Raw genomic sequence first — 20697 nt, 5'->3', positions numbered from 1 at the left:
TTAACCTGTCCTTCCTCTCTGGAGATTAAAGCCGTTCTCCACGGCCTCGAGGGGTTCACCCTCGCCCACTCGTCTCCTTCTCTCCGTCAGACAGCACAGGGCGTGAGCACTAATTAGGTTTATAGACTTCCCACCAAGTGACTTAGTCCTTCTGCTTCTTCTCCGGAGGAAGCAGGGAGTAGTTGCTTAGGTGGTGAGCATTCCCTAGAGACTCGGATACTTTTCCTTCCTCCTGCTCATAGACGTGGCCTCCTCGCATGTGCCCATGTCCAGGAACCGCCACTGCTGGGACCTCTTCGGAGTAATAGCACCCACCCAACGCTGTGCCACCCAGCCAGCCTGAGCCTGGGATCCCCTGGCACAGAACACCCTGAACACCTATTTTACTTGAGCTGCGCGCAAGCAAGACCTGGGTGAGACAAATCTGGTGAACCGTGCCAGTTCCTGCACACAACCCCCGTGTGTGAGCGCTACACACGGCTTGGCAGCTACTGCACTTTGAACCCCTTCCACTGCAGGTTGACTTCATGTCATTAACCACATCGTTCTTGCCATAATGCTTCAAGAATATTTGCCATACTACTCAGTCACAGTTCATTTCTTTACCAAGGTGGCCTCGGAGAACCTCTTTTGGTAAAAGATTAATTTTTCATGCCAGCTATATATCCACACAAACAGGAGCCTTGCCCAAACCATTCCTACTTATGGAGGATTTTCCAGCTGTTGATGAGGGAGGTTTGGCCATGCTGAATCTTCCTTCAGCTCTGTGAAAAATAGCAAAGGTATTGTTGGCTTTCGCCATAATAACAAGGCTATAAATCTTTGACTTATAAGGATAACTAACCTTTAGTAAATTAGGAAACATGAGAAACCTCAAAGATAACAACTAACAGCAACTATGAAGAAAAACATCATGAAGAAAAACATCCGAGAGAAACAAAAGAGAACTTCTCCAAAAGACTCCACGAGTGATTAACAGAAGGAAACAGCTGCATGGGAAAGGGGAACTGAAGATCATGGATCCTCAGAAACAATTCAGAAGGAAACACACACATAGAAGAGAAAAGGGACTAATAATAATCAATCCTTATCAACAATTACTCTGTCTAAAAGAGGGAATACGTATGCAATATTGAATGTATATAAGACATGGTTGAAGTGTTAGCTGGTGTGCCTCTGACTTGAGTCATGCACCCAGCGCTGTGCTTTTGCTTTATTGGCTTTGTCCCTATAATAAAATAAGTGCCATTTCTGTTTAAGGGATCTGGCTATTTATTACAAGCTTTGACCGACCACTGTCTGTTCCGGCGGTGTTTTGGAAGAGCCGTCGGTACATCCCAGGCAGCTCATTTGTGTGAAGGCTCGAAGGCTCACACGGACAGGGACATTCGGGACCCGCTCTCAAAAAACCATCAGACCTTGAAAGCTTTTCCACTGAATAACCCGAGCTGCGGTACATCCTCCTGACGTGAGCGTTAACACATCGACCCACAGGATGCGTGACCCACAGGGAGACCGAGGGTGCTGGCATGTCGGGATGGCGTCCCTTGCCTTCTGTGCCATTTCAGGCCGAGGTGACAGCCAAGGCCGGAGGCTGGTGGAAGAGCCGGGATGTCAGGGAGCCAGAGGAGCCGCAGGCGCTGCTGCCCAGCTCCGTCGCCGAGGGTGCCCTGAGAGGGCAGGATCCCTGCCGGGAGCTGCCTCAGCCCCAACCCGAGGGCCGCGCGTCCATACCCAACGCTTTCCCGAGGGGAAAGGCTGAGGGTCCGACTTTCGTGAGGAAAAGGAAGGCGTCTGTGCATTTTTTTACCACAAAACACCCTTTTTTTAAAGAAAAGCCGCTCTTGTTTCGGCCAAGCGTTGTCCCGCCACCGGCGCTGGCAGGGCGCGGGGCGCCGGGGGCCGCCGCTCCAGCCCGGCCCCCTCCCGACCGCCTCAGCCCGGGCCCTGCCGCCGTCCGAAGCGCGCCCCCCCGCCGGCCCCCCCGGCCCCGGCCGGAAGGGGAGGGACCGGCCGCCGAGCGGGACGGCAGGGCTGCGGCGCCGGGACGACTGCTCGCCACCACCGGCAGCCCCCCCGCCCGCCTTCCCCGGGGCCCGCAGCAACGCCGGGGGCAGGCGGCAGGGAGCCCGCCGCCATGTCGCAGCCCGGAGCGGCGGTAGGGCGGGGGTGCGGGCGTGTGTGGGGGATGGCGGGCCGCGGGCACTGGTCCCGCCGGGGCTGTGGGGCGGCGGGGCCTGGCGGAGGGGCGGGTGCCGCCCTGGGGCGGTGGCGGCTGCCGGGGCGCGGCCCGGGCCGGGCGGCGCGGGCGGTTGAGGAGCGGCGGGCAGCGCCATGGCCTTCGCGCGGTGGTGGTACGCCATGGTAAATAGGGGGGCTGCGGCCGTGGGACCGGGACCGGGGGTGAGGCCGGGCCGCGCGGGGAAGCCGGGGGGCGGCCGGGGGGCGGCCGGGAGTGGGGGGCTCCGCGGGCGGGGTGGCCCGCAGGCTCCCTCCCCGCTCCGGGGGCAAGGCTTAAGAAGGGATAAGGAAAAGGATTTTGTGGTGACTGGCGGCAAATCAGCGCTTTTTTTAAACGCTCGCGCAGTAGAGTTTCAGGTCAGATGAGAACTTGGTGTTCTCTGGCGCTGCTTCCGTAATCCCTGTGCCGTCTTTTACAGGCGACTCTGGAAAATCTGCTTTTTCGTGCTGTTGGCTGTTTTCGTAATTTTCTGAATACTGCAAGCGCGCGAGCTGATGAAACTACCACACAGCCATTTGCAACTTAAGGGAGAATTTCTATATAAGTCCCAATTTGTATGGGATTGTTTTGGCTATGGAAAAAACTCCGCAGTGTGCCTTTTTTCAGCAACATGTTCTTAACTGCAGGTAGGTGGTGGAGTTGCCAGGAATAGTCCTCGTTTGCCAGCGACTCCCTGAGTAAACCACAGCCCTCTGATGGCTCCGTGTGGTTTGGCTGGTCTTAGGTCGCTACTCTAAATTACCATGACGAACCTGCAGTTGCCTTAAAAAGTCTTCTTTGTGATTTATTAGTCATATGAGGAAACGGTTGGTCGCACTATGGAGTGGTGAATAGAAGTTTGTGTTCTGTTAAAGTTTTACAGAAAGTATGCATTGTGTAAGGTGGCTTTCAGAGAAAATATCACTTTAATGTGTTTACTAAATAGATAATCAGGTAGATTAAATCTGTTGAATCTATGATTGTGCTTTTAAATTGCTCTAAGTAGCTCGGATCAGTGTTTACTAATGTTTTCAAGTACCGTTCCTTCTGTCAAGTCAGATCAGTGATGGAGGTGACACAAAGTCGCAAGGAGGAAAGTTTGGGAACTGCTGCATTAAGTGATGACACAAATGTTAAATGCCTCGATAGTCCCGGGTCACTGAATCTAGGGTAAAAAAAAATACTAAGGCAACGTGACTACCTTTGATCAGGTAAGGAAATCTCTCCTCCACGTGATCCATTGGAAACCCATTGTCGCAGGTGTTGGCAGCAGCGTAGGACCTGTGGGCCTCCACGTGAGACATGCGTCCTCTTGTCTCATGCACGTGTGTCACACAGGACAGTTTCTGCCTGGAAGACCTTGTGGCCTAAAGGATGAGTAAGCAAAGCAGAAAAAGTGGGAAGGAGGAACAGATGCAAAAGTGATTTACTGGTTGCTCTACCAAGGTTTTTACTGGCTAGTGTATTTAAAGGAGAACAGAATGTCTGTAAGATGAATCTAGTTTTCACCTTTCCATTCTTTACATTGCTTGATTTTAGTTCCCCCGAAACCTCTTTCCGCTGGCAGTTTTCTGAGCAGCATCAGATATCTCCGTCTTCCCAATTTCAGCTGAAAATGAAGGCCAAACTCCTATCCACATAAAAGCATATCTCCTTTAGTATCTGTAATGCAAAGTTGGTTGACTTCAGCGGAGAATCTTGCAAGGAGGCTTCCCTTCTCACCTAGTTGCTGAGCATGTTGTCACTGCAGTCCTCTGAGATGTTGTGCAATGGCTTTGAACCAAAGGCTCATTAATGCTGATGGGGCTCCCGAGGTTTAGAAGGAATTTTTTGAAGCAAGAACTTTAGCTGAGGTCTGACTATTGCAAGCACAGGCTGAGAATGCAATTGTATGTTCAGTTCTTAGTATTTTGTGCTTTTGACCTAGGCCAGTTACTTTATGAATGTTCTTTGACTCAGAAGTTAAAAGGTCTGTCTGTAAAATAATATATATGAAGGACAAAGGAGTCCAGGAAGGCTGGACATTTTTCAAGAGGGAAATCTTTAAGGTGCAGGAGCTGGCCATCCCCATGTGCCATAAGATCAGCCAGTGGGGAAGAAGACCGGCCTGGCTCAAACAAGAGCTCTGGCTGGAACTCAGAAAAGTTTATGGCCTCTGGAAGAAGGGACATGGCACTGAGGAAGAGTATGAAGATTACATGAGGCTGTGCAGGTAGAAAATCAGAAGGGCCAAAGCCCAACTAGAATGTAATCTGGCTACTGCTGTAAAAGACAATTAAAAACGTTTCTATAAGGAGGACTAAGGAAAATTTCCATCCTTTATTGGATGTGGGGGGAAACATAGTGACCAAGGATGAGGAAGAGGCTGAGGCACTTAATTCCTTCTCTGCCTCAGACGACTTTAATAGTAAGACCAGTTGTTCTCTGGGTACCTAGCCCCTGAGCTGGACAATAGGGACAAGGAACAGAATGAACCCCCCATAATCCAAGAGGAAATGGTGAGGGACCTGCTACATCACTTAGATACACGTAAGTCTGTGGGGCCGGATGGCATCCACCCCATACGCTCACCAAGCCACTTACCGTCATTTACCAGCAGTCTTGGCAAACCAGGGAGGTCCCAATTGACTGGAGGTTAGCAAATGTGATGCCCATCCACAAGAAGGGTCACAAGGAGGATCTGGGGAACTTCAGGCCTGTCAGTCTGACCTCAGTGCAGAGGAAGGTTATGGAGCAGATCATCTTGAGTGCTGTCACACGGCACATACAGGACAACCAGGCCATCGAGCACAGTCAGCATGGTTTATGAAAGGCAGGTCCTGCTTGACAAACCTGATCTGCTTAGTGGAGAGGGAAAGGCTGTGGATGTTGTCTCCCTAGACTTTAGTGAAGCCTTTGACATGGTTTCCCACAGCATTATCCTGGAGAAGCTGGCTGCCCATGGCTTGGATGAACATACACTTCGCTGGGTGAAAGACTGGCTGTCTGTCCAGGCCCAGAGGGTGGTGGTGAATGGAGTTAACTCCAGTCAGGGGCCAGTGATGAGTGGTGTTCCCCAGGGCTTAGTACTGGGGCCAGTTCTCTTTAATATCTGTATCAATGACCTGGATGAGAGGATCAAGTGCACCCTCAGTAAGTTTGCAGAGGACTCCAAGTTGGGCAAGAGTGTTCGTCTGCTGGAGGGCAGGAAGGCTCTACAGAGGGATCTGGACAGGCTGGATGGATGGGCCAAGGCCAATAGTGCGAGGTTCAACAAGGCCAAGTGCCAGGTCCTGCGCTTGGGTCACAACAACCTCATGAATGCTACAGGCTGTGGGAAGAGTGGCTGGAGAGCTGCCTGGCAGAAAAGGACCTGGGGGTGTTGGTCAACTGACGGCTGAATAGGAGCCAGCAGTGTGCCCAGGGGGCCAAGAAGGCCAACAGCACCCTGGCTTGTGTCAGGAATAGTGTGGCCAGCAGGACTGGGGCAGTGACCACGGTCCCCCTGTACTCGGCACTGGTGAGGCTGCACCTCAAATACTGTGTTCAGTTTTGGGCCCCTCACCGCAGGAGGGACATTGAGGTGCTGGAGCGAGTCCAGAGAAGGGCAGTGGAGCTGGTGAGGGGTCTGGAGCACAAGTCCTGTGAGGAGCGGCTGAGGGAGCTGGGGATGTTCAGCCTGGAGAAGAGGAGGCTGAGGGGAGACCTTCTCGCTCTCTACAGCTCCCTGCAAGGAGGGGGTAGCCGGGGGGGGTCGGTCTCTTCTCCCAAGGAACAGGCGATGGGACAAGAGGAAACGGCCTCAAGTTGTGCCAGGGGAGGTTTAGATGGATATTAGGAAAAATGTCTTCACGGAAAGGGTAGTCAAGCATTGGAAGAGGCTGCCCAGGGCAGTGGTGGCGTCGCCATCCCTGCAGGGATTTAAAAGCCGGGCAGACGTGGTGCTGAGGGACATGGCGTAGTGGTAACATGGCAGTGCTGGGTTAATGGTTGGACTTGGTGATCTTAAAGGCCTCTTCCAACCAAAACAATTCTATGATTCTGTGATTCTATGAGTAGTGTCATGGTATTTTCGTTCACTGTAGAACAGGATGAAGATCTCAGGATAATCTTTCTTCTTCATGGTACTTCTCTGTGTATTTTGTGGAGACGTGATTATGGGTAGGTTTGCGTGTTTAGTAAAGTTTGAAAATAATTTGGGCCAACTTAACAACTATAAGGAATGGTTGTTAGCTCGTTAGTTAAGCTAGAAATGTAACTTCAGCTGTTCACCCACTATTTGTGTGACAGAGCTGGAGCTTCTCTTGTCCACTGTCTTGGTTGTGGATATGTTTCTTTGGCATTGGAAGGAAAGATGAGTGTTAAAGAGTGCCCAAAGGAGAAGTCAACTTTGTCATCCACTTGGGAATGTAAAGGAGCAATGCATGCATACTGTCTAAGAAAACCGGAGTGTAGTCTCCTGTAAGCAAACTGATTTATTTGCTTTATTTCATTTTTATATTTAACTTTTTACTAGAAGGTTCAAAGTTTGGAGATACAGAGCAAAATAGAGGTGTTGAAGGGCATGTTTGAAACAGGGTCCCTTCTCATGTCTTAAGCATCTGCTGTTCAGGGAAGCAGCATAATCTTCTCAGAAGGTGTATTAGGAAGTTGTGCTTTCCAAGCTTACCTCCTCAGGATGGCAGACTTTCAAGTGAGGTAATACTTTCATAGACTGTTTTATTATCTGAGGCCAGAGCGTATCAGCACTTGATGTTACACAGTGTGTGAGGCCAGCTCGCTGGATAAAAAAATTACTTTGGTTGGGCCCATATGTGCCTTGTTCCTGTGGTTAAAATAAGCAGTCTTTGGCTTTTAAGTCAAAGTCTCATTGTTAGTGGTGCTGTTTGACATAACCTTTTGGAGAGAAGATGGCATGCATTTAATTTCTCTCCAACTTGAGTTTAGGGTGGCAAAGTTGTGGTCCTTGTCCTGTTCCGTTTCTTGTCCTTTCTGGCCAGTGAAGCCACCCTGGGGTGCCTCAGGGACGTGGAATTGATATTCTGCTTGAAGGGAGGTTGAGGGAATCCTGCCAGCCCCCTTGACCTCCTGTCTCTGCAGGCAGTGCAGGCTGCTGTACCTGACTGCCTGGTCTGAGAAAACAGAAGTGTCTGCTGAGGCAGGCAAAAGCAGAAGCCTTGACACGCAGGAGGGGACACTCTGAGCTCCATCCGCCCGCTCAGACACTGTGTATATTCCCCCTGAATAGTCCTGGGACTGGGCGTCTTATTGATGCTCTGTCTGTCTGGTACAGCTTTCCTTGGTGTGAAGATGAGGAGGTGGACTTAGGGAGGAAGGGTAACACCAGATTTGACCCTGGTAAAAGTCTGTCGCACTCAGTAGGAACTAAGTAAGGCTTCTCCGTTCTTTGACGTGGTTTAATAAAACAACAAAAAAAATCTGGGCTTTAATTGGTGTTGCTGCTTTTTAAGCTATGTCCAAATTTGAAACAGCAAGTCAATAAAAGCAATAAAATACATGCAGTGTATAGAAAGACATGCTTGCTGTATTAGCTGGATTAAGGGTAGCACTTGGCTTTTAGAGTGTTGTGATGCCAAGAGCATTTGTTTAGGAAGAGAGCCTGGCTGCACAACAGAGTTTTGCTGTGCGGGAGCTGTAGCTCCTGAGCCTCATAGCAGTGCTGTCTCTGGAGTTTCACTTTGTCATCAGGAGCACACTCACTGACATTGCGTTTACTGGTATGTATATGGTGTGCTTTTATGGTAACAGTAAAAAGCACAGGTAACTGGGTTAATTGTGTCTATACTGAAAGTGCTATTACGGGGCAGTGAGTCAATTCATCTCTTACCTGAAAAGCCAACCTATGGGACTTGTTTTTCCTCTGAAGAGGCACAATTGGAATATGAGAATAGCACTTTCAATTTTAAAACTTGTCAAGTGTCTTAGTAATGCCCAAACTCATTTTAGAAACTTGAATTATTAGAGGTTGTCTAAAATAATTTTTGAAATTTTTGTCAGGTACCACCATAATGGAATCAGATTAGAGACATGCTATTTTTTTTATGTTTAGTTTTAAATTTTCATTCAGCTGTAGTATTTTCGCAGCCTGTCTGCTGACGTGCTCGAGCACGTTCCTGTTGCTGATAGTGCAGTGGTACATGGATCATTACTTTCTCCCTATAGCCATGTAAAGAAAAATCTGCGGGAACTCATTACTTCAGTGAGTTAGCAAACTTTACCTCCTGCTGCTCAGTCCTCAAAACAGAAGGGAATAAATCGGCCTCAAATCATCTCCTGTCTTTACTTAAAACAAACCAGACATGAATCCTCATTCCCAGATGTCTCTGTTTCTGTGGGAAGTTACACCAGCTGAGATATTAGATAATATCTCTATTATGTTGCCGTTTATATTCATGGTAAAATTTCTTGCTTTTAACTTTTTTTTTTATTCTGAAGATTAAACAATATGCTTTTGAAAAAGATTTGTTGAGGGACAGTATTAACTAATTCTGAGAGACGCAGAGACTAAAATGTGCGCTGGATGCCAGTGTGCATGCTGAAGAAACTGTACGTTGCCATATGTGGGGAGCAAGTGGGATTGCACATCAGGTTATGTGAAAGCAAGAGCTTTAAAGTCTTGGAGGGGATCAAAGAGGCGGGAGGTTTGGGGAACCTGGAAGAACTGTATTTCCTAATGTGCACCTGTGTCTGAACTATTACAGCATTTGGTTCTTGTATATGAGCAGCTGAATTCTAGAAATCGTAGTAATAGCTTTCTTTCAGGTTAGGAGGGCTGGGCATCGTGAGCATTTTAACGTGTCTGAGGAAAGGTCAGATGTTGGAGCGGATGCTTGTAATTGCACACGTTGTGTTGATCTCTCAGAGCTGTTCTGTTTCTGCTGAAGCCTGTGGGACTGACAGTGTTTATGAAGCAGGTATTGGAGAGGGCTGTGCTGGTGAGGAATGAATGACAAGCGTAATATCTTCCAGCACTTTTCACAAGAACAGTCAAGTTACATGTGCTGCCCTGAAAGTCATGACTTCCTGACTGATTTCACCTGAAGTTATACAGCAGGTCATGTAGAAATCCTGTCCAATACTGAGAAAGAAAACTTATAATGTTCCCTTCTGTTGTATTGTAGTAGGTGGAAGGAATCACACATGCACTAAGATATTTGGGGTATTCTCTACGTAGAAGGTGTAATTTGGGATCTTATTAACTACACATCTTATTTTCTCTACTTACAGCATGGTGACAAGAAGGCAAGTGGAGCTTCTTCCACATCAGGAGAGAATAAAGGAGAAGCAGCAGAGGTAAATTCAAGTGTTTGAACATATGAAAAAGAAAAGTTGATAGTGAATTTTCCCCTATACAGACCTTTGTCTTTTGATGGCAAAGTGGTAGTTTTCAGGTAATCAGCCGGTGACTGTAGTCACTCATTATTCATTCCAGGAATGTATAGTTTTGTCTTGTGCTGCTGAGCAGCCTACTGAAAATTTTTCTTTGCTCATCCTTTCACAAATACTTCATGTTAGTATTGGTGGAAATGATCTGAGTGGGTGTGTCTATTCTGCAGTGCAGGCACCCTTTGGGACACGTCTGGTGGTCCTGGTTTTTCGGTTGTACAGAAGTACGGATGAAATGAGTACACTGTGATGCTTTCCACCTTGTCGGCACCCTGGCTTTTCTTCCAAAAATGCAAATCCAAATTCATACATATATGTTGCTTGTCTGGGCCATCTCCTGACACACCTGCAAATATGTGGTCAGTACTGTATTTTAGAAAAAAATACTTATTTTTTGAGATACTGCCTCCTCAGGAACTGGTATTTACAGTTCAAGGGTCCCTGCTGGGTTATAACATTGAGTTTACACAAATGACTTCATAGTCTGAGCGTAGCAGCTGTGGCTGTTGTTAACAATCATAAGCCATATGGGTTGTGGGCAGTGTTAGGGTCAGTACCTTGAAGGGCCTCCTCTCTCCCAGCAGCTCCAAGCCCTGTCAGCCACTCAGAGGTAGGTCCCTGTGTGCTGCAGCGAGTCGGGCTGGTATTGCAAAGAGAAGGTGTTGTCCACACCAGGACGCGAGCGCCAGTACTGCTCGTTAGTTCACCAACAGCCTCTGCCGTGGCAAGCAGGAGCAGTGCTTCCCCAGGGAAGGCTAACAGCAGGTTCGGGAAGAGAAGAATTTGTAGTGATGTCTGTTACTAGTTGTCTACTTGTTGGCTTCAAATGTCAATCACTGATACATGGGAGCCAGAAATAGTTGTGCCTGATACCTTGTTAATAGCAGAAGCTATTTGGACAATGTCTAAACTGTGGTGTGTTTAACTGCACTGCAGATCAACACCTGTGAATGTTTTTATTACTGTCCTCTGAAGGAGATGATTAGAGCAATTACCTTTCTTTCCTGGTCCCAATACCAAGAAAGGCTTGGCTGGCCTGGGAGCACGTTCCTCCTTTCCTCTCTAGACAGTTTATTTTTTTTCTTAAATAGCATTATTCTTTTAGTTCAGTTTAGTTGTTAGTTTAATGCCAAATTCTTTGACTGCAGGTTGTAGCTCTTAATATAGAAGTGCTGACTTCCTTGTGGGAAGGGTGGGAGTTGAAGCCTGTAGTTTGGGTTGTGGAGTTGCTGTTTCTGACCTCTCACTGAGAAGATCTGCTTCTAGCTAGCAAAAGAAGGCTGTCACTAAGTTTAAAAGCATCAGGACAATACTTTATGAGTCCTTAGAATACTGCGTGTATATTTCCTCTTGTGAATTTCTTGATATGTTTGAGTTGTTTCATTGGCTTTACAATGCTTAAAAGTGAAAGTAGATCAAAACACTTTTGCGTAGGCCCATTGAACAGCATTAGGGCCGCCACGGTTCACATCAACCTCCAAAACACTCTGATATTTTAAGCAGTTGAGGTAGCAACTCAAAATCTTTGTGCAGATTTCCCAAGAGTCTTCAATGTTATATTTTTGTTTAAAAGTTTAAGGTTATTTCTGTAGTCTTCAGTTTTTGAAGCAGAAATTGATAATCCGCCTGTAGGTGGCTGTGGACAGCCTTGCCTAGAATATTGAGTTTGTGCATCTGCCTACTAGAAAAGGTTTAGTAATGCATTATAAAAATGACAAGGAAATACAAAGGTCTTTGAAGAGTTCATATTCATATTGAAGGGAAAATTGCAAAAGCCCTTGTGCTCATTGTTTAGCTAAAAATAACAATAAACGACTCTGTCTCTCAAATTCTTTGAGTACATAGTCCCGAAGGAGTGAGAGAAGGTGAGTAAAGCTTTGAGAAGTAAAGGTAGGAAAGGTCTGACACAGGTTTGAGTAGAAGACACTAGTTAGCCACAGCATCAAGGAGAACTCAAAACAAGTGCTGTTAAGGTGTACAATAGGCTTCTTAAACCTTTCCTTCTTGGAAACTTAAAACTAGATTGAAAAAAACACTGGAGAGGCTGACACTGGTCCCACAGCTAGAACTTGCTGGAAGAGGCAGACAGCAGGTGAGTTCAACCGCCTGTCTTGCTTGGATGTAAAGGGCGCATACAGTCCTTCCCTGCTTCTCTTCCCAAGGGTCCACTCTCACCTCTTCTCCTCAGTGGCCAGAAACGTAAAGCTTACCACAGTACTGAGGTTCCGACTGATGCTTCTCTTCCTTCTAGAATACTGAATTTAGCCTGTTCAGTTTCTGAAAACAAAAGCTAAGATGTGTCCTTAAGGCTATATGCCCATTTTACTTTAACTCTCATCCTTCACAGTAGCCTGTGGTAGTCACTTGGAAGCCCTTTGGTTGCACTAGTACTCGGTGCCATTGCATCTAGCACAGGAGAGAGGTGTTTCAGAAGGGATAGGACTGTGATACCCTGCTTTACAGGGCCATGTTGTGCTTGGAAAGGTGAATCTCCTCCACTTCAGTACTTAATGTATGTTGTCAAAGGAAAGATACTGTCAGTGGTTTGCCTCATTTCAGCAGCGCTTCTCAGACTTCAGGTCTAGACAGGCTGGGGGACTTACTTGCTATACGAATGGTCAGCTTTAGGTTGAGGTGCACGTAATCTGTCAGTCTAATGATGAGCAACTGAAGGTGTATCTGTACATGGTGTCTTGTAGAAATAGGCAAAAGATTAGCTGGAGGGACAGAACTGGAAACTGCAGGTGTGTTAGAATACATAATTGAAAGATCAGGCAGTTCTTTATCAGTGTAGTTGACAGTGAAAGTGTGTGTGTGCTATGGTTGTATTGGGCACTGTTCAAGGACAAAGGTTCAAGTCACAAGGATATACCTTAAGTCTTTGTGTCTTGGGTTTCAGAACCTTACATCTGATGAATTCACATTCTGAGGAGAATCAGACACTTCTTGAGAATCTAAATCAGCTTTAATGAAATGTTTTCATTCTTTGTGGATGTGTGTGTCGTGGATGTTAACAGAAAAGAAATGATGGTTGCTGGAATTGGTGGTTGCTCATGCACTTGAAGCTGCTGCATATGTTTGCAGCTGGGATGCACCTGCCACCCAGTAGAAGTGAGTGATGTGCTGCTGTTTTCCCATCTCTTCCTCTGTTTTCTCGCTGTGTTTTGACATTGTGGTCGTGAGTCAACATGTTTGCAGCATGCCATTGCAAAGTGTATGCGATAGGAAATTTCCTTTCTTCTCCTTCCCTCCTGATGTTCCAAGGCTTTTAGCAATTTTGTATTTAAAGGGTTAGCATGTGAGACACAGCTGGAGGGGTTTTCCTTTACCTCTCATCTTCACATCAACTTCAGCTTAATGTGTCCTTCCAGCAATTTGAGATCAGTTCGGACTTTGTGTGCCATCAAGGCATTAGTGCTCTAGAAGCTTTTGGGTGCTAAAAGATAAGAGATAGTTAAGAAGTCCCTGGACCACAAATTGTTTGTAAGAGGGTTAACATGTACCTAACCTATTTCTACATCACTGTTTTTGTATTCTTTTATATCTGCTGTTGGCTACTGCTAGGGACAGGGGAATGGCATATGTGACACTTTGGCCCGCCTCAGTAAGATGGGTCTTGTGTTGTAGTGAGTTGTATGGTCCTGCTGCCCTCTTCTTGAATGCTGTGTTCAGTATTGCCCCTTCAGAGGGCTGCCCTTGAGGGCACATAAGATTGATGCAGACCAGACACTCATTCTCCTCTGAAAACCACATAACTCTGTTTTGAATTGATTCATGCTTGTGTTATTAACTGCATTCTATAGTAAGACCTATTCTTGTTTTACTGTTGTAGAGGGAAATACCAAGGAGAGCTTCTGTATCAGTCTAAAAATCTAGCCTTCGTACTGCTGGTGTCTGAATGTAAAAATGTAGTTTAAAAGGAGGATGGAGCCATATATTCTAGGAATTTGAAGCCTCAGTTTAGAGTGGGGCCATGTTTTACCAGGTAGGGAATGAAACAAGACACTCCCTAGTGCGTCCTGCCATTTCAAGTCATGCTTTACAGCAGTCCAGACAAAATATTTGCTGCTTACTCAGCTCATTATTCTTTATTTAACAGGAAATACATTCTTTACTTTTAGTTGATGACAGTGATAATTGGCGTCGAAGCATTACTATCCTTTTAGAATTCATTCTTTGCTCTAACATCAGGATTTCTGTGATAACTTGTAATCCTGATGCTTGTGATGCAGGATTCCTTATCCAGAAAAAGCATTAGAGTTACTCGGAGTCCAGGGGCATAATGGTGAGTAAAGACATGATGACTGGTAAAAATCTGTTGGGGTATCCACTATGTGTCTGAATTGCGGACGTGCATAAGTAACTTTGATTAGAGCCTTTGTGAGGTTTCTTTCTGCTTTGGTACCAAATTATTTATTTTAAAGTGCATTGTTTGTTTGTTTATTTTTTTCCCCCTGCACAGGTGTCCGGCAGATGTGTCTGCCCAGACATGCCGGGGGCACCGGTGGAGGAGCAGAGGTGTTCTGCGGGGTACAGCACTGGCTTTCTTGCCTGTCTTCCTTTTCTGTTTTGGTTCTTCTTCAGCTACGATGCAAAAATAACATTATTTCAGTTAAATTTTAATACTCGTTGGGAGCTGTTGTGACGTGAGGCTCTTCCTGCCATAGGAAGAAATAGAGTGTGATTGCTGCCCAAGCAATTCTTGAATGAAAGATTGAAAGCTGGAGGCTGAAATGCTGCTTATGGTTGTCAAAAGCATTTCCAGAACAGAGATTGCATGTTCTTTCCTCATGTGGTACTTTTTTTTTTTTTTTTCCTTAAAACACCTGTACCATATGCATTCTCATTGCAATAGTATAATGAACACTTGATGTTATAGTCCAATATTCCTAGACACCAGTCTTAAGGCATGTCTTTACTTGGAAAATCTAAATATCAAAGGGATATGTATTTTATCTTCCCTTTATTAAACATGGGGAAAGTAATATTCCACTCTGAAACAGTGTTTTGGGTTTTTGTTTTGAAGCCACTGCTAATAATGAAAAGTAGATTATGGGTACCTGTATGCCACAGCTTTTATTCCTTCACATGCAATTCTGTATGGGTTCTTGATTATTCTAATTCATTTCGTAAGGAAGCTATGCTTTGATAATTCATTAGCTCTGTCATTATCAGGTTGGGAAGCAAGGTGTGAGTACAGCTTCAAGGTGATTCTTCAGCTGATTGTGTCAGACTGTCACAGAAAAACTCATCCGCTTCTTGAAGGGGGAGAAGGTGTCAACGGCTCCGATGGATTTGTTCATAAAGTGTCGGAGCTGGTTTGCCTGGAGGGAGCATTGTGTGGAGGATGCTGGGAAATACATAACATCATTATTTTAATAAGCTTAAAAGAAGGATGAACCGAGTAGCATGATGTGGCCAATTTTTATGCTTTTACAAATGTATTAAGGGGTAGATATCAAAGAAGTTACTATTGAAAGGTGACCCTGGGAACTGAAATATATTACTGTACTTAGCCTATCATGGTCAGCATTCGCTAAAGAATACTGATGTGGTGTTGTGGCTTAACTCTCCATGTAGCTTATCTCCAGGAAGTCTTTCTCTACTCTAGAGAATAATTTATTTGCTTCTTTTCTGTCTTCTACATGTACAGCAGTGGAGCCTGCTGTTCCACTTACAGTGAAACAGAGAGATGTTTGTGTTAACATTTTTTTTCTTTATACTGTTTAATAGATTAACATAAGTTCATGCTCAGAACAAGGATTTATTTAAGTCTAGTATTAGGTTTTTTTTTCTAGTTCAGACTGGGGGGGGGAAAAAACAGCTAGCCTTGTGCCTGAAATTTTTGAGTATGTTGGTAGCTGTCATAAAAACTCATTCTGCACAACAGTACATTATTTGTGGATTTTCAGAGCTTCACAATTATGTTAGACATAGTTTAGGTACCAAAGGTAGGTCCTGAACACCATGAGGTCCTGAACCAAGGGCTGAGCCTGCACTAGAAATCAAGAGCTGTGATGCTGAAGGCATACCCAGAATACTAACCCAGAATTTTTGATTTTTTTTTTCCTTTTCTTTTTGAAAATAGAAAGGTAGCACTTAAAATTTTGTGTTTCTTCAGCAACCTAGTAAGTTATTTAAAAGTTGAAGCGTTGGTGGATGATGCTTATTACCGAGCTTTTAATGCACTACATCAGAGACAAAACCTAAGGCATTCTGCATCTCAGCATTGTCCCTACGAAACTGTAATGCATCACACCTTTGTCACCTGCCTTCAGGAGCATTGTCACCTGGGGCTGGAAGACCGATGCTTTAATTAAAAATGTTCATTGTGATGGGGGTTGAAGGGTATGTGAAAGGAGAGTGTCGGCCCTTTAAAGTGTGTCTGGTCAAAGGAGCCATAAGAAGAAAATTCGGAGACAAACCTGACCGACGTGATGAGGGAGGCTGTGACAAGAGGAAACCTGGTCAGTGGCACCAGTTGGACATGTGGAGTGTGAATATGAGAGAGATCTTGAGGTGCTGGAGCGAGCACAGAGGAGGGCAACGAAGCTGGTGAAGGGCCTGGAGAATAAATCTGATGAGGAGCGATTGAAGGAGCTGGGACTGTTTAGCTTGAGGAAGAGGAGGCTGAGGGGAGACCTCATTGCTCTCTACAACTACTTGAAAGGCCATTGTAGAGAGGTTGGTGCTGGTCTCTTCTCACAGGTAATTAGTGATAGAACGAGAGGGAATGGGTTCAAGCTGCAGCAGGGGAGGTTTAGGCTGGACATTAGGAAAAAATTCTTCCCAGAAAGAGTGGTCAGACACTGGAATAGGCTGCCCAGGGAGGCGGTGGAGTCACCATCCCTGGATGTGTTTAAGAGTCGTTTAGATGTGGTGTTAAGGGATATGGTGTAAGGGAGAACTTTGTAGAGTGGAGATGATGGTTGGACTCGATGGTCCCAAGGGTCTTTTCCAACCTAAATGATTCTATGAGTCTGTGATGTTTATCTTTTCAACTGGGTGGATAAGGAAGGGGAGGGAGACAGATGCGCGGAGACCTAAAACCTGAGAAATTAGTGTCAATGAAGACAACAACCAGAAACAAACCTGGTAAGCCACACTAGTGGATGGGCTCTCTGGAAAATGCAGCAAACCGTGACTTTGTAACTGGTGAGGCTGGAAGCCGGAGGCTCCAGGATATTTGGAGGGGTTTGGTGGGACGGTGCTAGCTGGTGGGGCGATGTGCAGGTCACAGCCTGGTGCCGGGAGGGCGAGGGTGTGTGTCCTCCCCAAAACGGGTGTGCGTGTGTATTCACTGGCAAAGCTGAAGCGGGACCAGCAGGTGAGTGGGGACCCTGGGTCTGGGCAGGGTGTCAGGCGGGCAGAGGGTCCGTGCTGGTTTTGGGGGGACCCACGAGTGTGGGGTGCGTGTGGGACGTATGTGTGAGTGCTGTGTGTTGGCAGCGAGCACTGAGCTGGGCCAGCCAGTGAGCAGGGGAGCTTGGGCGGGTCCGAGCGCCAGGGTCCAGGTGTTGTCCCAACCCTGGGCTCTTCACCCGGGATGCAAAGAGCCGATCCACCCCCAGAGCCCAGATCCGTGTTTCCTGATGTCTGCGCGGAGCTGGGCGCTGGGGGAAGCTCCACAAAGCCGGCACACCTTGGCTTATGCATTGTAAGCTTTGATATTTTACAAAAATCCACTCATTGCCATGCTACGCTTCTCTCTGGCGGCTCACGATTTCACAAGAAGCGCCTGTTGGCGACTGGTATTCTCCCTTCGATTAAAGATATAGAACCTTCCTGAATCTCTGCACGAGCCCGGAGAGTGGGGGTCTCGTCTAGGAGGCGTGGAGCTTCAGAGGTGGAGGTGTGGTGGGCACGTTGTAATGAGCGCGGTTCACCTGAAGGGCACATACTGTTTGTTTTCACCACTTTGTACAACCACAACCTTGCGGTTTTAGGGGAATGCCCCAGTTCTCCCGAGTTGTGTTCCTTGTGTCTTTTTGCTGTCTACAGCCGGACACAATACATCTGTTCTCTTTGACTGCCCGAGGTCTCGTCTTCCTTAGTAACATCCTGTCTGCTCTGCCTTCATTGCGGGCCGGGGTGCTGGGGAGACAGAGGGGCCGTGCTGATGCTTGGGGGACCCGAGTGCGCATCATCTGCTCATGATCCCAGCGAGTACCAAATGTCTTCTTGTAGTAGTGACCTGCTGCCTTGGCCATCCCCAGCGGAGGGGATGGGCCTGGGGGTGCTGGGGTGTGATGGGCGTCCTGCCTGTGGGCGCTGCTGACAGCAGCGGTGTCGGCGTCCTGTGTCTGTCTGTCTGTGTGTCTCTGGGACATGTGCTTGGCTTTGCTGCTGTTTGAACTTGCAACCACATCCCTCAGCCTGGGCAGGCCTGGCTGGGCAGGCACTGGGCTGGGCTCCAGCAGCTGGGCAGGTCCATACTGGGTAGTGCTGGTCTATGCTGGGCAGCACTGAACTTCAGCAGCCGTGCCGGAGCAGGGTCCAGTGCCGGAGCGGCTGGTGGAGGCAGCCACACTCCTAACATCCCTTTAACAGGAAAAATCACTATTACAGATGGTTTTTGCAACATACTGTGCAGTCTTAAGTGGATGTCTCCAGCGTGGCCGTTACTAAGTGTGAAATCCTTGATGTAAATATCCCATTTTGTGTCAGTCTGTGCCATCAGGCCACATTTTTGTGATGTTAATCTTATGTAAATGGCCACAGAGGGTGGCCTGCTGCCCCAGGCTCTGACTGGAGGTTGACTGTTGGAGGTGCAGCTTTGTTTACTCGAGATGCTCTCCTAGTGTTTGGAGCTGAATCAGAAAGGGAACAGGAGGTGAAAATTACCTTAGTGATAGAGGTTTCTCAGCCTCCCGGTCTGTTACTGTACCTAGTGTCCCATCAACTGAAAACTGGTGCTTCTGAGTTTGCATCCAAGCTTGCTGATTGAATCTCTGGTCATTGTGCAGACTTCCCTGCTTGTAGAGAGTAATTAAAGTGTGATGGCTTTAGTAGAGCTGTGAGTCTTGAGCTTCCACTTATCACAGAAAATTAATAGGTCCCAAACGTCTGCAAAAATCAGATGCTTTTTGCTATGTTCATTAATAACAGCTTATTTTCCCAGTCTTCGTTAGATGTGATTTCACGTATCGCTGAGTTATTGCAGTGGTACTCAATGGTACTTGCTAATAAAGACATTACATTGGCCAAAACCTGGAGGTTCAAAGGGGATGTCATGGTTTTGTTTCAGTTGCAAGAATATTTATTAACTAGAAGAGCCATCATTTTGCCCTTAGCTTTGTATCTTTACTTCCCTGCCTGAGCTGTAGTGTTACCTTCTCTGTTGTCATTCAAGTTATGTCTGTACATCCATAGCTCACCCATTTATTTTCATTGGTACTTTTCATTGAAGTGTATATGGTTACTGTTGCTTTAACTGTTGATTAAAACAGAGTCATTCTGCCACAGGAAATAGCACAGATTTATATATTCTCCGTAAAACAGTATGAGAGAACTCAGCCTATTCTGGGCTGGGCAATACTGTTTGAAATGAGTCTGCACGAGTTAAAAGTTACATAGGAGAATTTATTTTTGGATAACTTGCCTAGTATAAAATGTTCTAATGGACTTTTTTTTTTGGGGGGGGTACCTTTTTTTTTAATACCTTTCTTTTTGGTTTACATTTTTACTTGGCTTTTCTTTTTCTTCAGCAACACTTCTGACACTTATTATGTTTTGTATTTTGTAGAAGAAACCAGGAAGTGCTAATGTCAGCCAGCCCCCCAAAACTCAGACAAGTGGAGCACCTTCTGCTGTTAAGGTAATGCGTACTTAAGGAAATGGTCTCTTTTAAAACTGAAGAGGATGTGCTGTGACTTCATCCCCTGCAATGGAATAGAAAATAGTTTGTTTGCCTGCATTCGGCAACGCTATGATGCTCTTCAGGTCTACTAGGAATCGTGGTGAATTGAAGTGAAAGGGGAACCCAAGCCTGTGGAATGCTAGCATTGACTTCGTGAGGAAATAGACTTGGTAACATTTTCCCCTGTCACGTGCTCTTTGTTAGTCTCCTAGTTATTTTAAAAAAAACACAGTCCCATTGATATCAGTGGCAAATTTCATTTGACTTACAGGGATATGGCCCTTTTTTTACTCTTAGTTTTTGTTTGTGTGTTTGTATTCTGTTTACTCCATGGGACGTGGTGAGAGTGAAGCACTGGTAAGTGTCTTTGCTTTCATAGCCTCTGGAGCAGTTCAGTCATTCAGGAAGTTAGCATAAGAAGCGTTATGAAGATGACTTGCATAGGAGTGCAGTCCATATTCCCTGAAGAGAAGCAGTGATTACATTAAGCGTGCTCAGGTCTTGCAGAATATTGAAATAGAGTGTTGAAAATACGGTGTCTGATGGTGGTCACACATGAACTGATGGCTGTAGTTGGGAATCACTCTTAGGTGCGTATTTGTCACGGATGAGTGGAATGCACCTCACTCGAAAGAGAGAAGACGCAATATGTTTTATTAAGGTAAAATAATAATTTGACAATTGAGTAAGTTTGATGGAATTTAACAAAGGGTAACAGTGGTTCAATAAGTTTGGTGGCAAGGTTCACCTTATTAATTACCGCATGGAGGAAACATACAAAGGAAAATTGAGTTCGACTCGAGCTAGAGTGGTTCACACAGAGACCAGAGGGGCAGAGTAAAGAGGGCCTTGCCGTTGAGATACAGGGTTCAGAGTGGACCCCCCCCAGCTCTGTTTTTGGAGCCCTGGTGTGGCTGGGTCCAATCTGAGTCTCAGACTTGAACAGTGGTTTATGTCTAAAGGACTCATCCATACAATGTTTAGAATCATATTAACTCTATGGGTTAGTGACGGTTCATAGCATTAATATGGCGTGCTATCGAGTACACAGGTGATCTGTCGCAGGTAGGGGATCTCTCTGCCTCGGGTACGGGAGGATCTCTTAGTCTCATGTAAGCAATCTCAAGCCTTGAGAGGGATCTTCTCAAGGGGGGAGTCACCCGGCCTGCAGTCCAGCTGCAGTTCAGGGAGAGCTCCAACTGGGCCCAGCCTGATGGCAATATTTAGGGTG

General features: G+C 46.3%; 1 protein-coding gene across 6 annotated transcripts in view; it reads left to right on the top strand.

Annotated features, from left to right (window-relative positions):
* The first annotated feature begins 2005 nt into the window (after positions 1-2005).
* The window catches only part of CAST (calpastatin), a 67028-nt gene continuing 48336 nt past the window's right edge, over positions 2006-20697 (top strand). For 5 of the 6 annotated variants that reach the window (XM_054185009.1, XM_054185007.1, XM_054185012.1 and 2 more), the window contains exons 1-3: positions 2320-2364; positions 9449-9514; positions 19353-19424. In XM_054185009.1, the coding sequence (XP_054040984.1) occupies positions 2335-2364; positions 9449-9514; positions 19353-19424 (168 nt within the window). In that variant the 5' untranslated portion in view covers positions 2320-2334. Of the gene's footprint in view, positions 2159-2319; positions 2365-9448; positions 9515-19352; positions 19425-20697 lie in introns of those variants that run through there. The other variant, XM_054185008.1, reaches the window with a different exon arrangement.

The sequence above is a fragment of the Rissa tridactyla genome, chromosome Z (genome assembly GCF_028500815.1).
Source record: "Rissa tridactyla isolate bRisTri1 chromosome Z, bRisTri1.patW.cur.20221130, whole genome shotgun sequence".
Classification (NCBI taxonomy): domain Eukaryota; kingdom Metazoa; phylum Chordata; class Aves; order Charadriiformes; family Laridae; genus Rissa; species Rissa tridactyla.
The sequence above is the reverse complement of the archived record's forward strand: the minus strand, read 5'-3'. Positions and strand labels throughout refer to the sequence as shown.